The sequence below is a fragment of the Bos javanicus genome, chromosome 29 (assembly GCF_032452875.1).
Source record: "Bos javanicus breed banteng chromosome 29, ARS-OSU_banteng_1.0, whole genome shotgun sequence".
NCBI classification, from domain to species: Eukaryota; Metazoa; Chordata; class Mammalia; order Artiodactyla; family Bovidae; genus Bos; species Bos javanicus.
Window position 1 is genome coordinate 19069374 of NC_083896.1, and position 16293 is coordinate 19085666.

The 16293-nt window shown below is 42.3% G+C and overlaps 1 protein-coding gene across 10 annotated transcripts in view; it reads left to right on the top strand.

The window, feature by feature from the left end:
* LOC133241095 (glycerophosphodiester phosphodiesterase domain-containing protein 4-like) overlaps window positions 1-16293 on the top strand; it is a 173786-nt gene that overhangs the window by 131507 nt on the left and 25986 nt on the right. For 8 of the 10 annotated variants that reach the window (XM_061406181.1, XM_061406178.1, XM_061406176.1 and 5 more), the window contains 2 exons: window positions 15044-15126; window positions 16092-16144. In XM_061406181.1, the coding sequence (XP_061262165.1) occupies window positions 15044-15126; window positions 16092-16144 (136 nt within the window). The remainder of the gene's footprint in view (window positions 1-15043; window positions 15127-16091; window positions 16145-16293) is intronic. The other 2 variants (XM_061406179.1, XM_061406180.1) reach the window with 1 other exon arrangement.

The window sequence follows — 16293 nt, forward strand, 5'->3', positions numbered from 1 at the left end:
AAAAACATCTATTTCTGCTTTATTGACTATGCCAAAAGCCTTTGACTGTGTGGATCACAATAAGCTGTGGAAGATTGTGAAAGAGATGGGAATACCAGACCTCCTGACCTGCCTCTTGAGAAACCTATAAGCAGGTCAGGAAGCAACAGTTAGAACTGGACATGGAACAACAGACTGGTCCCAAATAGGAAGAGGAGTATGTCAAGGCTATATATTGTCACCCTGCTTATTTAATTTATATGCAGAGTACATCATGAGAAACACTGGGCTGAAGCACAAGCTGGAATCAAGATTTCCAGGAGAAATATTAATTATGTCAGATATGCAGATGACACCACCCTTATGGCAGAAAGTGAAGAAGAACTAAAAAGCCTCTTGATGAAAGTGAAAATGGAGAGTGAAAAAGTTGGCTTAAATAAGCTCAACATTCAGAAAACGAAGATCATGGCATCTGGTCCCATCACTTCATGGCAAATAGATGGGGAAACATTGGAAACAGTGTCAGACTTTATTTTTTTGGGCTCCCAAGTCACTGCAGATGGTAATTGCAGCCATGAAATTAAAAGACACTTACTCCTTGGAAGGAAAGTTATGACCAACCTAGATAGCATATTCAAAAGCAGAGACATTACTTTGCCAACAAAAGTCCATCTAGTCAAGGCTATGGTTTTTCCTGTGGTCATGTGTGGATGTGAGAGTTGGACTGTGAAGAAAGCTGAGCGCTGAAGAATTGATGCTTTTGAACTGTGGTGTTGGAGAAGACTCTTGAGAGTCCCTTGGACTGCAAGAAGATCCAGCCAGTTCATCCTAAAGGTGATCAGTCCTGGGTGTTCATTGGAAGGACTGATGCTAAAGCTGAAACTCTAATACTTTTGCCACCTCATGTGAAGAGTTGGCTCATTGGAAAAGACCCTGACGCTGGGAGGGATTGGGGGCAGGAGGAGAAGGGAACGACAGAGGATGAGATGGCTGGATGGCATCACCGACTCGATGGACATGAGTTTGAGTGAACTCCAGGAGTTGGTGATGGACAGGGAGGCCTGGCGTGCTGCAATTCATGGGGTTGCAAAGAGTTGGACACGACTGAGCGACTGAACTGAACTGAACTGAACTGAGTGAATATTCTTATTCAGGACCCTTGCCTCCAAAAAAGGTGCTGGGTAGGGATGGGGAGTGTCCCCCGCTCCACCCAGCTAAGGGAGCCTATTCTGTGCCTCCAGTTTGGGGGTGTGGAGGATCAGGCCTGGGTCCCCAGGAGACTCCCTGGGCTGAGGAGGTAGGGGAACACTAGACAGGTTCTTGCTCCTCCACATCCTGAGGGACACTCCCCCTTCAGGAATTGCTCCCTCTCCTCTTCCCTCCTTCTTGTGCCTGGCAGACCTATGTGGGCTGAGGATACCCAGAGGGCTCCAGAGGGCGGACGGCTTAACCTGGAGGAAGGAAAGGGCCCAGAGGGAAGAGAGGGCCCTGGAGGGCAGGGGTAGGGGTCTTAGGGGGTGGAAAGCCTGGTCCAGAGGGTTGATTGGGCCCCTGGAGGGATGAGGGGGACCTCACAGGACTGCCCAGAGGGACTAGGAAACCAGGCCCTGGAGGGCAGAAGGCTGGGCATGGTGCCTCAGGAGGTTCCTAGGGCTGAGTGGGTAGGGGAACACCAGGCAGTTTCCTGGTCCTCAAACCCCATGGGAGCTGCTTCCAGCCTGCCTGCCCTTTTCTTCTCCCCACTCTGTCTCATGCTTAAAGGACCTCCCTGGGTGGAGGGGGCCTTGAAGGGTGGAGGATTCCCTGGAGGTGGATGATGCCCCACAGTGGAGAGGGTTTGGCTGAGAAGGTGGAGAGGGCTCCAGAGGTTGGAGGAAGCCCCTGAGGGCAAGGGACCAGGCCTGGGGTCCCAGGGATCTCCCTGGGGACAAGTATAAGGGGAACCTCAGGTACTTCTGCTAATGGTGTCTGAACCCCTAAGGATCCCTCCTCCTCCCCATCCAGCAAGCCTTCCTCTTCCAGTGCCTGAACTGCGCCCCCACCACCCAGGTCTCGTTGTCCCCCAGCAGCCCATCAGCCTTGACAGTCCCCTGGCCTAGACCTCCCCAACTCTTCCCTACCTAGTACCTGATCACCCCTGGGTCTTCTCCTGTCTGCTTCACTGTGGGGAGTCTCCACCAGTGTCTGGTGAGTATCTTAGGCATGGAGAGACACAGACTCTGTGTCTTCCCTGCAAAAGTTTTTTAAAGTACCAGTTTGTGACCAAAAAGTCTCAATTCAGGATCAAAGTGTCTAGTCAAAAATAACCCAAACTCTTAACTACATTGAATGTTAAAACTTTAGGCACAGAAACCTAAATATTTTAGGTTGCTTTCTCCATCCCTCCAGCCTCCCTAGCCCTTGTTTCTGACTTGGTCAGGGTCAGGAGCAGGTGCGAGGTGATCAGGGCCAAGGGCACAGTCTCATAGGGCCAGAACTGTATTGAGGCCGTATTGTGTCAGTGTAAAACTGCTTACCCTTTCTTCCTTGGTGTCTTGGGCAGCTTTTGGTAGGGTCTCCTACCGAAAAGGCAGGTCCCTTGGTATAGGTGAAGCCTCTCCATTTGTCTGTCCCCTGACTATCCTGCCCCGGAGAAGGCAGTGGCACCCCACTCCAGTACTCTTGCCTGGAAAATCCCATGGACAGAGGAGCCTGGTGGGCTGCAGTCCATGGGGTCGCTAAGAGTCAGACACGACTGAGCGACTTCACTTCACTTTTATACTATCCTGCTTCATGTATGTACTATAAACTTCTCTAACATTTTTGTTTTTAAAAATTGATTGCAAAGTAAACTTGTTTGTTATATAAAATTTAATCATTATAAAAATACATTAATTAGAAAGCAGCACACCCCTCCATAATCTTGTCTCCCTAAATCAGTTGTTTTTCGAAGTTGTCTTTTTGGATATATTAAATAAAACTTTACAAAGTAAAACTTTTCATTTTAATACTTGAATTGATAATAAATTCATATGATTCAAAATTCAAAGAGTGTAAAAGTTGTAAGTAAAAAACTTCTTTCTATACCTGGCTTGCGATTTTTTAAAGAACCCAAGGTCAATTTGTTTAGGGAGATGGGGCCAGTATCCCAGGGACCTTCCTAAGCAGCCCGTACTCTGGATTAGAATATGTAGGTTCAAATCTTGGCTCTACCTACCAAGATTGTTGTGTGAACTTGGAAATGTTAGTTAACCTGTCTGGGCTTTAGTTTGTTTATTTGTAAATTGGGGATAAAAATACCACAAAGAAGCAATTTTATCCAACATAATCCTCTTTGCTTATCAGTCTGTTAATTCAAATATTTTAACTGGGAAATTGTGAGATAAATGATATACAGTCTATTAGTATTTTACTATGTTTAAAAAACCTATCTAATACTTAATGACTTAAAACTGACAAATATTTGTCATATTCTGTATGACGATTGAGTGATTTCTCTGGTCTCAGCCAGTTTGTTTGGACTGGGTGATCAAGGATGGCCTCATCCGTATTTCTTGAATCTTACCTGGGATGACTGCAGTCTTTCTTCATTTGGTTACTCATCATCAAGGAAGCCAGCATTTAAAAAAAAATTTTATTTATTTTTTATTGAAGCATAGTTGCTTTACAGAATTTTGCTGTTTTCTGTCAAACCTCAACATGCGTCAGGCATAGGTATACATATATCCCAGCTTTTTTGCGCATGTTCACCTGGTTGCATTGGGTTCTCAGCAGCGAGAAAGGCAAGCCCCAGTGCATGTTTTTTTGAAGGATCTCCCATTGTGATGTTTGCTAATGTTCCATTGGCCAAAGATAATCACATGGTCAAGTCCAGATTCATGGCGGGGCAGGACAGAAACAAACTTTACCTCTTATTAGAGAGGAACAGCAGAGTCACACTGCATAAGACCTGCATTTGGGGAGGAATATTGTGATCATTTTTATAAATAATCTACCACACACATACCTCACACATTTTAATTTAAAATATTCATTCAACTTTTGACATAGATTCAGGTATTTGCTTTGAGTATGTTTCAGTTGATTGAATTCTGTATTCTCTTGCTTGTGTATACTACCTAATGAACCAGCTATGATTTCTAAGTTTTGTTTCCTTAGAACACAAGAACTTGAAGTCATTTGGAGAAATGACTGGAATGAGGAAGCCATACAGATTTTTAGAATCCTCCTCCACCCCATTTCATAGTGTTTCTCTCACACTTAAGTCAATTGGAGCTCATTATTTTAATGACCTTTTCTGTCTTCAACAAGATTTTCAAAACACTGATTTATGTGTTTCCTTGAAAATGATTTTAGTAACACTGAATTATACTGCACAGTTGTTAACAACTGGTACAACTGTTCTAAGCCATTTGGGTAGTAAGGATAACTGATTCTTGGTGACTCTACAGTTCACCTTATGGGCATCCTGGAGCAGGCCAAAACATCTATCAGTCAGGTTCCCAGAGGGGATGAAGAACCTCAGTTTAGCGGAAGTGGTTTAAGAGCTTCTAGTGTACTTGTCTGGGCTTCCCTTGTGGCTCAGCTGGTAAAGAATCCGCCTGCAGTGCTGGAGACCTGGGTTCGATCCCTTGGTTGGAAAGATCCCCTGGAGAAGGGAAAGGCTACCCTCTCCACTATTCTGGCCTGGAGAATTCCAACGGGTTGCAAAGAGTCGGACATGACTGAGTGACTTTCACTTTCACTTTCATGTATCTGTCTAGTAGAGCTGTTGTGAGGATAAGCTTTGAAAATACCCTTAAAGTGCTTGAGACACTTCCTTAGCTCCTCTAAGTTCTCATTAATGTTAGTTGTTCTCATCATTATCATGATTGCTCATGTTGCTGTTATTATTATCACTGTTGTTAAGTCCAAGGAAAGACCTTGGGATAAGGTGGAAATGGCATACGAAAGAATAAAAATGGTAGTCCCAGTACCATCAGGTAATACTAGAGGAGAGGCGATGAAGGTGGAAAGGGATAATCAAACTAGGGAGTTAAGGGCTTCCCTGATGGTGCAGTGGGTAAGAATCTGCCTGCCAATGCAGAGGACACAGGTTTGATTTGTGGAATGGGAAGATTCCACAGGCTGCACAGAACCACTAAGCCTGTGTGTATGCCACAACTACTGAGCCCATGTGCTGCAGCTACTGAAGCCCCTACACCTAGAGCCTGTGCTCTACAACAAGAGAAGCTCCACATAGAAGCCCGAGTACCACACTCACTGCAACTAGAGAAAGTCTGAGCGCAGCAACGAAGATCCAGCGCAGCCAAAAACAAAAAACAGAAAGCTGTAGAGATAGAAAACTCATGCAAGATAACCTAGACAATGGAGCTCTGTGAAATCAGTGATTCAGGCAAGGAGCCCAGAGAAATGGACGTGTTAATTAAAAATTGTAATTTCAGTATGTTTATCTGAAACAATATGACAAAAATGATGGAATGATTTCTGTTCATTTCCAAGGCAAACCATTCAATATCATGGTAATTCAAGCGTATGCCCCTACCAGTAATGCTGAAGAAGCTGAAGTTGAATGGTTCTATGAAGACTTACAAGACCTTTAGAACTAACACCCAAAAAAGATGTCCTTTTCATTATAGGGGACTGGAATGCAAAAGTAGGTAGTTGGGAAACACCTGGAGTAACAGGCAAATTTGGCCTTGGAATACGGAATGAAGCAGGGCAAAGGCTAATAGAGTATTGCCAAGAGAACGCATTGGTCATAGCAAATACCCTCTTCCAACAACACAAGAGAAGACTCTCTACATGGACATCACCAGATGGTCAACACTGAAATCAGATTGATTATATTCTTTGCAGCCAAAGATGGAGACACTCTATACAGTCAACAAAAACAAGACCTGGAGCTGACTGTGACTCAGATCATGAACTCCTTATTGCCAAATTCAGACTTAAATTGAAGAAAGTAGGGAAAACCACGAGACCATTCAGGTATGACCTAAATCAAATCCCTTGTGATTATTCAGTGGAAGTGAGAAATAGATTTAAGGGACTAGATGTGATAGATAGAGTGCATGATGAACTATGGAATGAGGTTCGTGACATTGTACAGGAGACAGGGATCCAGACCGTCCCCATGGAAAAGAAATGCAAAAAAGCAAAATGGCTGTCTGGGAGGCCTTACAAATAGCTGTGAAAAGAAAAGAAGAGAAAAGCAAAGGAGAAAGGAAAGATATAAGCATCTGAATGCAGAGTTACAAAGAATAGCAAGGAGAGATAAGAAAGCCTTCCTCAGTGATCAATGCAAAGAAATAGAGGAAAACAACAGAATGGGAAAGACTAGAGATCTCCTCAAGAAAATTAGAGATACCAAGGGAACATTTCATGCAAAGATGGGCTCGATAAAGGACAGAAATGGTATGGACCTGACAGAAGCAGAAGATATTAAGGAGAGGTGGCAAGAATACACAGAAGAACTGTACAAAAAAGAGCTTCACGACCCAGATAATCATGATGGTATTATCACTCATCTAGAGCCAGACAACCTGGAATGTGAAGTCAAGTGGGCCTTAGAAAGCATCACTAAGAACAAAGCTAGTGGAGGTGATGGAATTCCAGTTGAGCTATTTCAAATCCTGAAAGATGATGCTGTGAAAGTGCTGCACTCAATATGTCAGCACATTTGGAAATGTCAGCAGTGGCCAGAGGACTGGAAAAGGTCAGTTTTCATTCCAATCCCAAAGAAAGGCAATGCCAAAGAATGCTCAAACTACCACACAATTGTACTCATCTCACTTGCTAGTAAAGTAATGCTCAAAATTCTCCAAGCCAGGCTTCAGCAATATGTGATCTGTGAACTTCCAGATGTTCAAGCTGTATTTAGAAAAGGCAGAGGAACCAGAATGGCCAACATCCCCTGGATCATGGAAAAAGCAAGAGAGTTCCAGAAAAACATCTATTTCTGCTTTATTGACTATGTCAAAGCCTTTGACTGTGTGGATCACAATAAACTGTGGAAAATTCTGGAAGAGATGGGAATCCCAGACCATCTGACCTACCTCTTGAGAAATTTGTATGCAGGTCAGGAAGCAACAGTTAGAACTGGACTTGGGACAGCAGACTGGTTCCAAATAGGAAAAGGAGTATATCAAGGCTGTATATTGTCACCCTGCTTATTTAACCTATATACAGAGTATATCAGAGAAACCCTGGGCCAGAAGAAGCAGAAGATGGAATCAAGATTTCCAGGAGAAATATCAATGACCTCAGATATGCAGACGACACCACCCTTATGGCAGAAAGTGAAGAGGAACTAAAAAGCCTCTTGATGAAAGTGAAGGAGGAGAGTGAAAAAGTTGGCTTAAAGCTCAACATTCAGAAAACGAAGATCATGACATCTGGTCCCATCACTTCATGGGAAATAGATGGGGAAACAGTGGAAACAGTGTCAGACTTTATTTTTTTGGGCTCCCAAGTCACTGCAGATGGTAATTGCAGCCATGAAATTAAAAGACACTTACTCCTTGGAAGGAAAGTTATGACCAACCTAGATAGCATATTCAAAAGCAGAGACAGAGGAGGAGCCAAGATGGCGGAGGAGTAGGACAGGGAGAACACTTTCTCCCCCACAAATTCATCAAAAGAGCATTTAAACGTCGAGTAAATTCCACAAAACAACTTCTGAATGCCGGCAGAGGACATCAGGCACCCAGAAAAGCAATCCAACTCTTCGAAAGGAGGTAGGAAAAAATATAAAAGACAAAAAAAGAGACAAAAGAGGGAGGGACGGAGTTCCATCCCGGGAAGGGAGTCTTAAAAAGAGAGAAGTTTCCAAACACCAGGAAACCTTCTCACTGCCGAATCTGTGCCGAGCTTTGGAAGCACAGAGGGCAACATAACAGGAAGAAAAAATAAATAAACAATTAAAACTCGAAGATTGCGAGTCCTACGGTAACTCCCCCAGCAGAGAAGCAGCGTAGACGCCTGCACGCGCCATTAGCAAGTGGGGGCTGGGCAGGGAGGCGCAGCGCGGGCTGCATCGCTTAGAGTAAGAATCTGGCCTGAATACCCTGAGCACTATCTGAGCGAAAATATTTGGGCTAGCAAACCAGACTGTGGGATATCTACCACGCGAAAAGCCAGCCTCAACTTAAGACACCGCCAGGCCCGCGCACGGAACAAAGAATTGAACAGAGATAGCCGGCTGCAGACCTTCCCCCTCCGGTGACAGGCAGCCAGAGCCGGAAGGGGGCAATCGCAGCCCCAGAGAGACATTATCTATAAAACTGTAAGCAGGCTTCTTTGCTAACTAAAACTTCTTGGGGGTCTGGACGGTTAACATCTGTCTGAGAAGGTGCGCCGGTTTTACGCCCAGATAACTGAGTGGCGGGGAGGCGATAAGTCGCAGCATTGGCGCTCGCCAAACACCTCATCACTTGACCTGCTCGGACCTGGGAAGAGCACAAAACTCAGGCCCAACTGAGTCTGCGCCTCTGAGGACTACCCAAGTGCCTGAACCTGAGCGGCTTGGACCTGGGAGGTACATGCAACCCAGGGCCAGCCTCGGATTGTTCCCGGCGGAACAACCTAGAGCCCGAGCAGTGTGGGCAGGGAGGCTACACGCGCCGTGAGCGGGGGCAGACCCAGTGTGGCTGAGGCACTGCGAGCGCACGCCAGTGTTATTTGTTTGCAGCATCCCTCCCTCCCTCCCCACAGCGCGACTGAACAAAGAGAAGAAATACAGCTCCACCCATCAGAACACCAACACAAGCTTCCCTAACCAGGAAACCTTGACAAGCCACCTGTACAACCCACACACAGCGAGGAAAAGCCACAATAAAGAGAACTCCACAAACTGCCAGAATACAGAAAGGACACCCCAAACTCAGCAATTTAAACAAGATGAAGAGACAGAGGAATAGCCAGCAGATAAAGGAACAGGATAAATGCCCACCAAACCAAACAAAAGAGGAAGAGATAGGGAATCTACCTGATAAAGAATTCCGAATAATGATAGTGAAATTGATCCAAAATCTTGAAAGTAAAGTGGAATCACAGATAAATAGCTTGGAGACAAGGATTGAGAAGATGCAAGAAAGGTTTAACAAGGACCTAGAAGAAATAAAAAAGAGTCAATATATAATGAATAATGCAATAAATGAAATTAAAAACACTCTGGAGGCAACAAATAGTAGAATAACAGAGGCGGAAGATAGGATTAGTGAATTAGAAGATAGAATGGTAGAAATAAATGAATCAGAGAGAATAAAAGAAAAACGAATTAAAAGAAATGAGGACAATCTCAGAGACCTCCAGGACAATATTAAACGCTACAACATTCGAATCATAGGGGTTCCAGAAGAAGAAGACAAAAAGAAAGACCATGAGAAAATACTTGAGGAGATAATAGTTGAAAACTTCCCTAAACTGGGGAAGGAAATAATCACCCAAGTCCAAGAAACCCAGAGAATCCCAAACAGGATAAACCCAAGGCGAAACACCCCAAGACACATATTAATCAAATTAACAAAGATCAAACACAAAGAACAAATATTAAAAGCAGCAAGGGAAAAACAACAAATAACACACAAGGGAAATCCCATAAGGATAACAGCTGATCTTTCAATAGAAACTCTTCAAGCCAGGAGGGAATGGCAAGACATACTTAAAATGATGAAAGAAAATAACCTACAGCCCAGATTATTGTACCCAGCAAGGATTTCATTCAAGTATGAAGGAGAAATCAAAAGCTTCTCAGACAAGCAAAAGCTGAGAGAATTCTGCACCACCAAACCATCTCTACAACAAATACTAAAGGATACTCTCTAGACAGGAAACACAAAAATGGTGTATAAATTCGAACCCCAAACAATAAAGTAAATGGCAACGGGATCATACTTATCAGTAATTACCTTAAACGTAAATGGGTTGAATGCCCCAACCAAAAGACAAAGACTGGCTGAATGGATACAAAAACAAGACCCCTACATATGTTGTCTACAGGAGACCCACCTCAAAACAGGGGACACATACAGACTGAAAGTGAAGGGCTGGAAAAAGATTTTCCATGCAAATAGGGACCAAAAGAAAGCAGGAGTAGCAATACTCATATCAGATAAAATAGACTTTAAAACAAAGGCTGTGAAAAGAGACAAAGAAGGTCACTACATAATGATCAAAGGATCAATCCAAGAAGAAGATATAACAATTATAAATATATATGCACCCAACACGGGAGCACCGCAGTACGTAAGACAAATGCTAACAAGTATGAAAGGAGAAATTAACAATAACACAATAATAGTGGGAGACTTTAATACCCCACTCACACCTATGGATAGATCAACTAAACAGAAAATTAACAAGGAAACACAAACTTTAAACGATACAATAGACCAGTTAGACCTAATTGATATCTATAGGACATTTCATCCCAAAACAATGAACTTCACCTTTTTCTCAAGCGCACATGGAACCTTCTCCAGGATAGATCACATCCTGGGCCATAAAGCTAGCCTTGGTAAATTCAAAAAAATAGAAATCATTCCAAGCATCTTTTCTGACCACAATGCAGTAAGATTAGATCTCAATTACAGGAGAAAAACTATTAAAAATTCCAACATATGGAGGCTGAACAACACGCTGCTGAATAACCAACAAATCACAGAAGAAATCAAAAAAGAAATCAAAATTTGCATAGAAACAAATGAAAATGAAAACACAATAACCCAAAACCTGTGGGACACAGTAAAAGCAGTCCTAAGGGGAAAGTTCATAGCAATACAGGCACACCTCAAGAAACAAGAAAAAAGTCAAATAAATAACCTAACTCTACACCTAAAGCAACTAGAAAAGGAAGAAATGAAGAACCCCAGGGTTAGTAGAAGGAAAGAAATCTTAAAAATTAGAGCAGAAATAAATGCAAAAGAAACAAAAGAGACCATAGCAAAAATCAACAAAGCCAAAAGCTGGTTCTTTGAAAGGATAAATAAAATTGACAAACCATTAGCCAGACTCATCAAGAAACAAAGGGAGAAAAATCAAATCAATAAAATTAGAAACGAAAATGGAGAGATCACAACAGACAACACAGAAATACAAAGGATCATAAGAGACTATTATCAACAATTATATGCCAATAAAATGGACAACGAGGAAGAAATGGACAAATTCTTAGAAAAGTACAACTTTCCAAAACTCGACCAGGAAGAAATAGAAAACCTTAACAGACCCATCACAAGCACGGAAATTGAAACTGTAATCAAAAATCTTCCAGCAAACAAAAGCCCAGGTCCAGACGGCTTCACAGCTGAATTCTACCAAAAATTTAGAGAAGAGCTAACACCTATCCTGCTCAAACTCTTCCAGAAAATTGCAGAGGAAGGTAAACTTCCAAACTCATTCTATGAGGCCACCATCACCCTAATACCAAAACCTGACAAAGATGCCACAAAAAAAGAAAACTACAGGCCAATATCACTGATGAACATAGATGCAAAAATCCTTAACAAAATTCTAGCAATCAGAATCCAACAACACATTAAAAAGATCATACACCATGACCAAGTGGGCTTTATCCCAGGGATGCAAGGATTCTTCAATATCCGCAAATCAATCAATGTAATGCACCACATTAACAAATTGAAAAATAAAAACCATATGATTATCTCAATAGATGCAGAGAAAGCCTTTGACAAAATTCAACACCCATTTATGATAAAAACTCTCCAGAAAGCAGGAATAGAAGGAACATACCTCAACATAATAAAAGCTATATATGACAAACCCACTGCAAACATTATCCTCAATGGTGAAAAATTGAAAGCATTTCCTCTAAAGTCAGGAACAAGACAAGGGTGCCCACTTTCACCATTACTATTCAACATAGTTTTGGAAGTTTTGGGCACAGCAATCAGAGCAGAAAAAGAAATAAAAGGAATCCAAATTGGAAAAGAAGAAGTAAAACTCTCACTATTTGCAGATGACATGATCCTCTACATAGAAAACCCTAAAGACTCCACCAGAAAATTACTAGAACTAATCAATGATTATAGTAAAGTTGCAGGATATAAAATCAACACACAGAAATCCCTTGCATTCCTATACACTAATAATGAGAAAACAGAAAGAGAAATTAAGGAAACAATTCCATTCACCATTGCAACGAAAAGAATAAAATACTTAGGAATATATCTACCTAAAGAAACTAAAGACCTATATATAGACAACTATAAAACACTGGTGAAAGAAATCAAAGAGGACACTAATAGATGGAGAAATATACCATGTTCATGGATTGGAAGAATCAATATAGTGAAAATGAGTATACTACCCAAAGCAATTTATAGATTCAATGCAATCCCTATCAAGCTACCAACAGTATTCTTCACAGAGCTAGAACAAATAATTTCACAATTTGTATGGAAATACAAAAAACCTCGAATAGCCAAAGCGATCTTGAGAAAGAAAAATGGAACTGGAGGAATCAACCTACCTGACTTCAGGCTCTACTACAAAGCCACAGTTATCAAGACAGTATGGTACTGGCACAAAGACAGAAATATAGATCAATGGAACAAAATAGAAAGCCCAGAGATAAATCCACGCACATATGGACAGCTTATCTTTGACAAAGGAGGCAAGAATATACAGTGGATTAAAGACAATCTCTTTAACAAGTGGTGCTGGGAAATCTGGTCAACCACTTGTAAAAGAATGAAACTAGAACACTTTCTAACACCATATACAAAAATAAACTCAAAATGGATTAAAGATCTCAACGTAAGACCAGAAACTATAAAACTCCTAGAGGAGAACATAGGCAAAACACTCTCTGACATACATCACAGCAGGATCCTCTATGACCCACCTCCCAGAATATTGGAAATAAAAGCAAAAATAAACAAATGGGACCTAATTAAACTTAAAAGCTTCTGCACATCAAAGGAAACTATTAGCAAGGTGAAAAGACAGCCTTCAGAATGGGAGAAAATAATAGCAAATGAAGCAACCGACAAACAACTAATCTCAAAAATATACAAGCAACTCCTACAGCTCAACTCCAGAAAAATAAATGACCCAATCAAAAAATGGGCCAAAGATCTAAATAGACATTTCTCCAAAGAAGACATGCAGATGGCTAACAAACACATGAAAAGATGCTCAACATCACTCATTATCAGAGAAATGCAAATCAAAACTACTATGAGGTACCATTTCACGCCAGTCAGAATGGCTGCGATCCAAAAGTCTACAAATAATAAATGCTGGAGAGGGTGTGGAGAAAAGGGAACCCTCTTACACTGTTGGTGGGAATGCAGACTAGTACAGCCACTATGGAGAACAGTGTGGAGATTCCTTAAAAAACTGGAAATAGAACTGCCTTATGATCCAGCAATTCCACTGCTTGGCATACACACTGAGGAAACCAGAATGGAAAGAGACACGTGTACCCCAGTGTTCATCGCAGCACTGTTTATAATAGCCAGGACATGGAAGCAACCTAGATGTCCATCAGCAGATGAATGGATAAGAAAGCTGTGGTACATATACACAATGGAGTATTACTCAGCCATTAAAAAGAATACATTTGAATCAGTTCTAATGAGGTGGATGAAACTGGAGCCTATTATACAGAGTGAAGTAAGCCAGAAGGAAAAACATAAATACAGTATACTAACGCATATATATGGAATTTAGAAAGATGGTAATGATAACCCTGTATACGAGACAGCAAAAGAGACACTGATGTATGGAGCAGTCTTATGGACTCTGTGGGAGAGGGAGAGGGTGGGAAGTTTTGGGAGAATGGCATTGAAACACGTGAAATGTCATGTATGAAACGAGATGCCAGTCCAGGTTCAGTGCACGATGCTGGATGCTTGGGGCTGGTGCGCTGGGACAGCCCAGGGGGATGGTATGGGGAGGGGGGAGGGAGGAGGGTTCAGGATGGGGAGCACGTGTATACCTGAAATTTTTTTTAATTTTAAAAATTAAAAAAAAAAAAAAGAATAAAAATGATAATATCTTCATACTTCAAAAAAAAAAAAAAAAAAAAACAAACAAAAGCAGAGACACTACTTTGCCACCAAAGGTCCATCTAGTCAAGGCTATGTTTTTTCCAGTAGTCACATATGGATGTGAGAGTTGGACTGTGAAGAAAGCTGAGCGCTGAAGAATTGATGCTTTTGAACTGTGGTGTTGGAGAAGACTCTTGAGAGTCCCTTGGACTGCAAGAAGATCCAGCCAGTTCATCCTAAAGGTGATCAGTCCTGGATGTTCATTGAAAGGACTGATGTTGAGGCTGAAATCCAATACTTTTGCCACCTCATGAGAAGAGTTGAGTCATTGGAAAAGACCCTGATGCTTGGTGGGATTGGGGGCAGGAGGAGAAGGGGACGACAGATGAGATGGCTGGATGGCATCACTCACTCAATGGACATGGGTTTGGGTAGACTCCAGGTGTTGGTGATGGACAGGGAGGCCTGGCGTGGTGTGATTCATGGGGTCGCAATGAGTTGGACATGACTGAGCGACTGAATTGAACTGATTTGAAGCATGACAATTTAGAAGAAGGATTCTTAAATGCTGGTTCACAGACTGTTTGCTTGTTCCTGCGAAGCTTGTAAAAAATGCCAACGTTCTAACTTCTGAGTCTGTAGTGAGGCCCAGGAAGCTGTATTATGAAAGGCTGCTGCTCAGGTAGATTTCAATGCACGGCCAGGTTTGGGAGGGTGTGCCATGAACACATAGAGCACTGGAAGCCAAGGAACTTGGGCTGTAGTCCTGGGTCTAGAGAAGACTTGTTCTGTGACATCTCTGTGACTCCCTCAGACTTGTGTTGAGGGTCCGGGGAAATGAAGCATGTGAAGTATTTTAGTCCTTGTAGAGCCCTTGGCACATGTAAGGGGAGATTACATGTTAGGTGAGCAGCAGGTATTCTCTGTGTTCAACCCAACCTCAGGATTAAGGTTCCTCTCCCTGCTCTGCCCCTGCTCCATCCCTGACAGCCAAGCAAGGGACTTGACCCACATGATCTACATTCCCTTCCAGCTGTCAGTCCTTAACTGTGTTCTCTGCTTTGCAGACACCAAAGTACTATTTGTTTGTGTGGATTCTCATGGATATTCTTTCTGCAATTTTCATTGTTGCCATATTTTATTTTCATTGGTAAGCATATGTTTTTAATTTTATATGATTTTTCCCCAAAATAAAAATATAAATAAATCATTTTATGGAAATTTGAAGGAAAACAGTTACATTTGTCCCATAATCCCATGTGGCAAGTCCTCAGGAAGACAGGGTTTTCTCATCGGAACCTCTGATTTCTTCTCATGCTGCCTTCACACCCCTTCTCCTGTGTCTACCTGAGACCATATTCTAAGAATAAGTGCTCTCACAGGCTTCCCTGGTGGCTCAGATAGTAAACAATCTGCCTACAATACAGGAGACCTGATTTGACCCCTGTGTCAGGAAGATCCTCTGAAGGGAATGACAATCCCCTCCATTATTCTTGCTTGGAGAACTCCATGAACAGAGAAGCCTGGGAGGCTACAGTTCATGGTGTCACAAAGAGTCAGACACCACTGAGTGACTGACATAGCTAAAGCTTAATCAAAGCCTGTTACTGCAGATCCCCTGTGGATCAGTTGGGAGAGGACTGGAGTTGAAGGCTGTTCAGAACAAGTGCCTCCCCCTTCCCACCTTCCACACGATGGGGTTGTTGTGTAAAGAGCAAGCTCACCCTCCAGGAAACCTGGGTTTTAGTTCTGTTTTTGCCTGTAGTTGCTGGGTGATCCCGAGGAAATCACTGCCCCTTTCCAGGCCATAGTTTTTGTATTTGAGAAAATGACATTCGAGAATTCTTGAAGGGAAAATGCTACAAGATTCCAAAGTTCAGGGTGGGAGATGGAACATCTGGTAGAAGAATTTTTAGCTAGAAGAGACCATGGTCCTTAGATCTCATCATGCCCATTTTTTCCTCATTTGAGTTATCCTTTAAAAAGGAGGAAATTACAAACCCTCTGTTTAACATAGAATTTAACTGGATAATGTTCTTTTCTGGCCACTGCCTTGAATTGTTGCCTATTTTGGAGTATATCCGTGAGGCTCATGGATACTCTGCTTCCTTCCAGGTGGAAAGAGAGCAAAAAAGAAAAATTACTCAAGAGCACCAGCATTCACACAGGTAAAGTTAGAGGCCTAGCCCACTCTCATCATCCTTACCTATTGCCTCCAGGATTCTGGGCCTGCCTTAATGTTTCTGACAAGAGTTGAGGATGTCTGAAATTGGGGAGCGGGGACCACCGAGAAGTTGGGATAAATAGGTTGGGCACA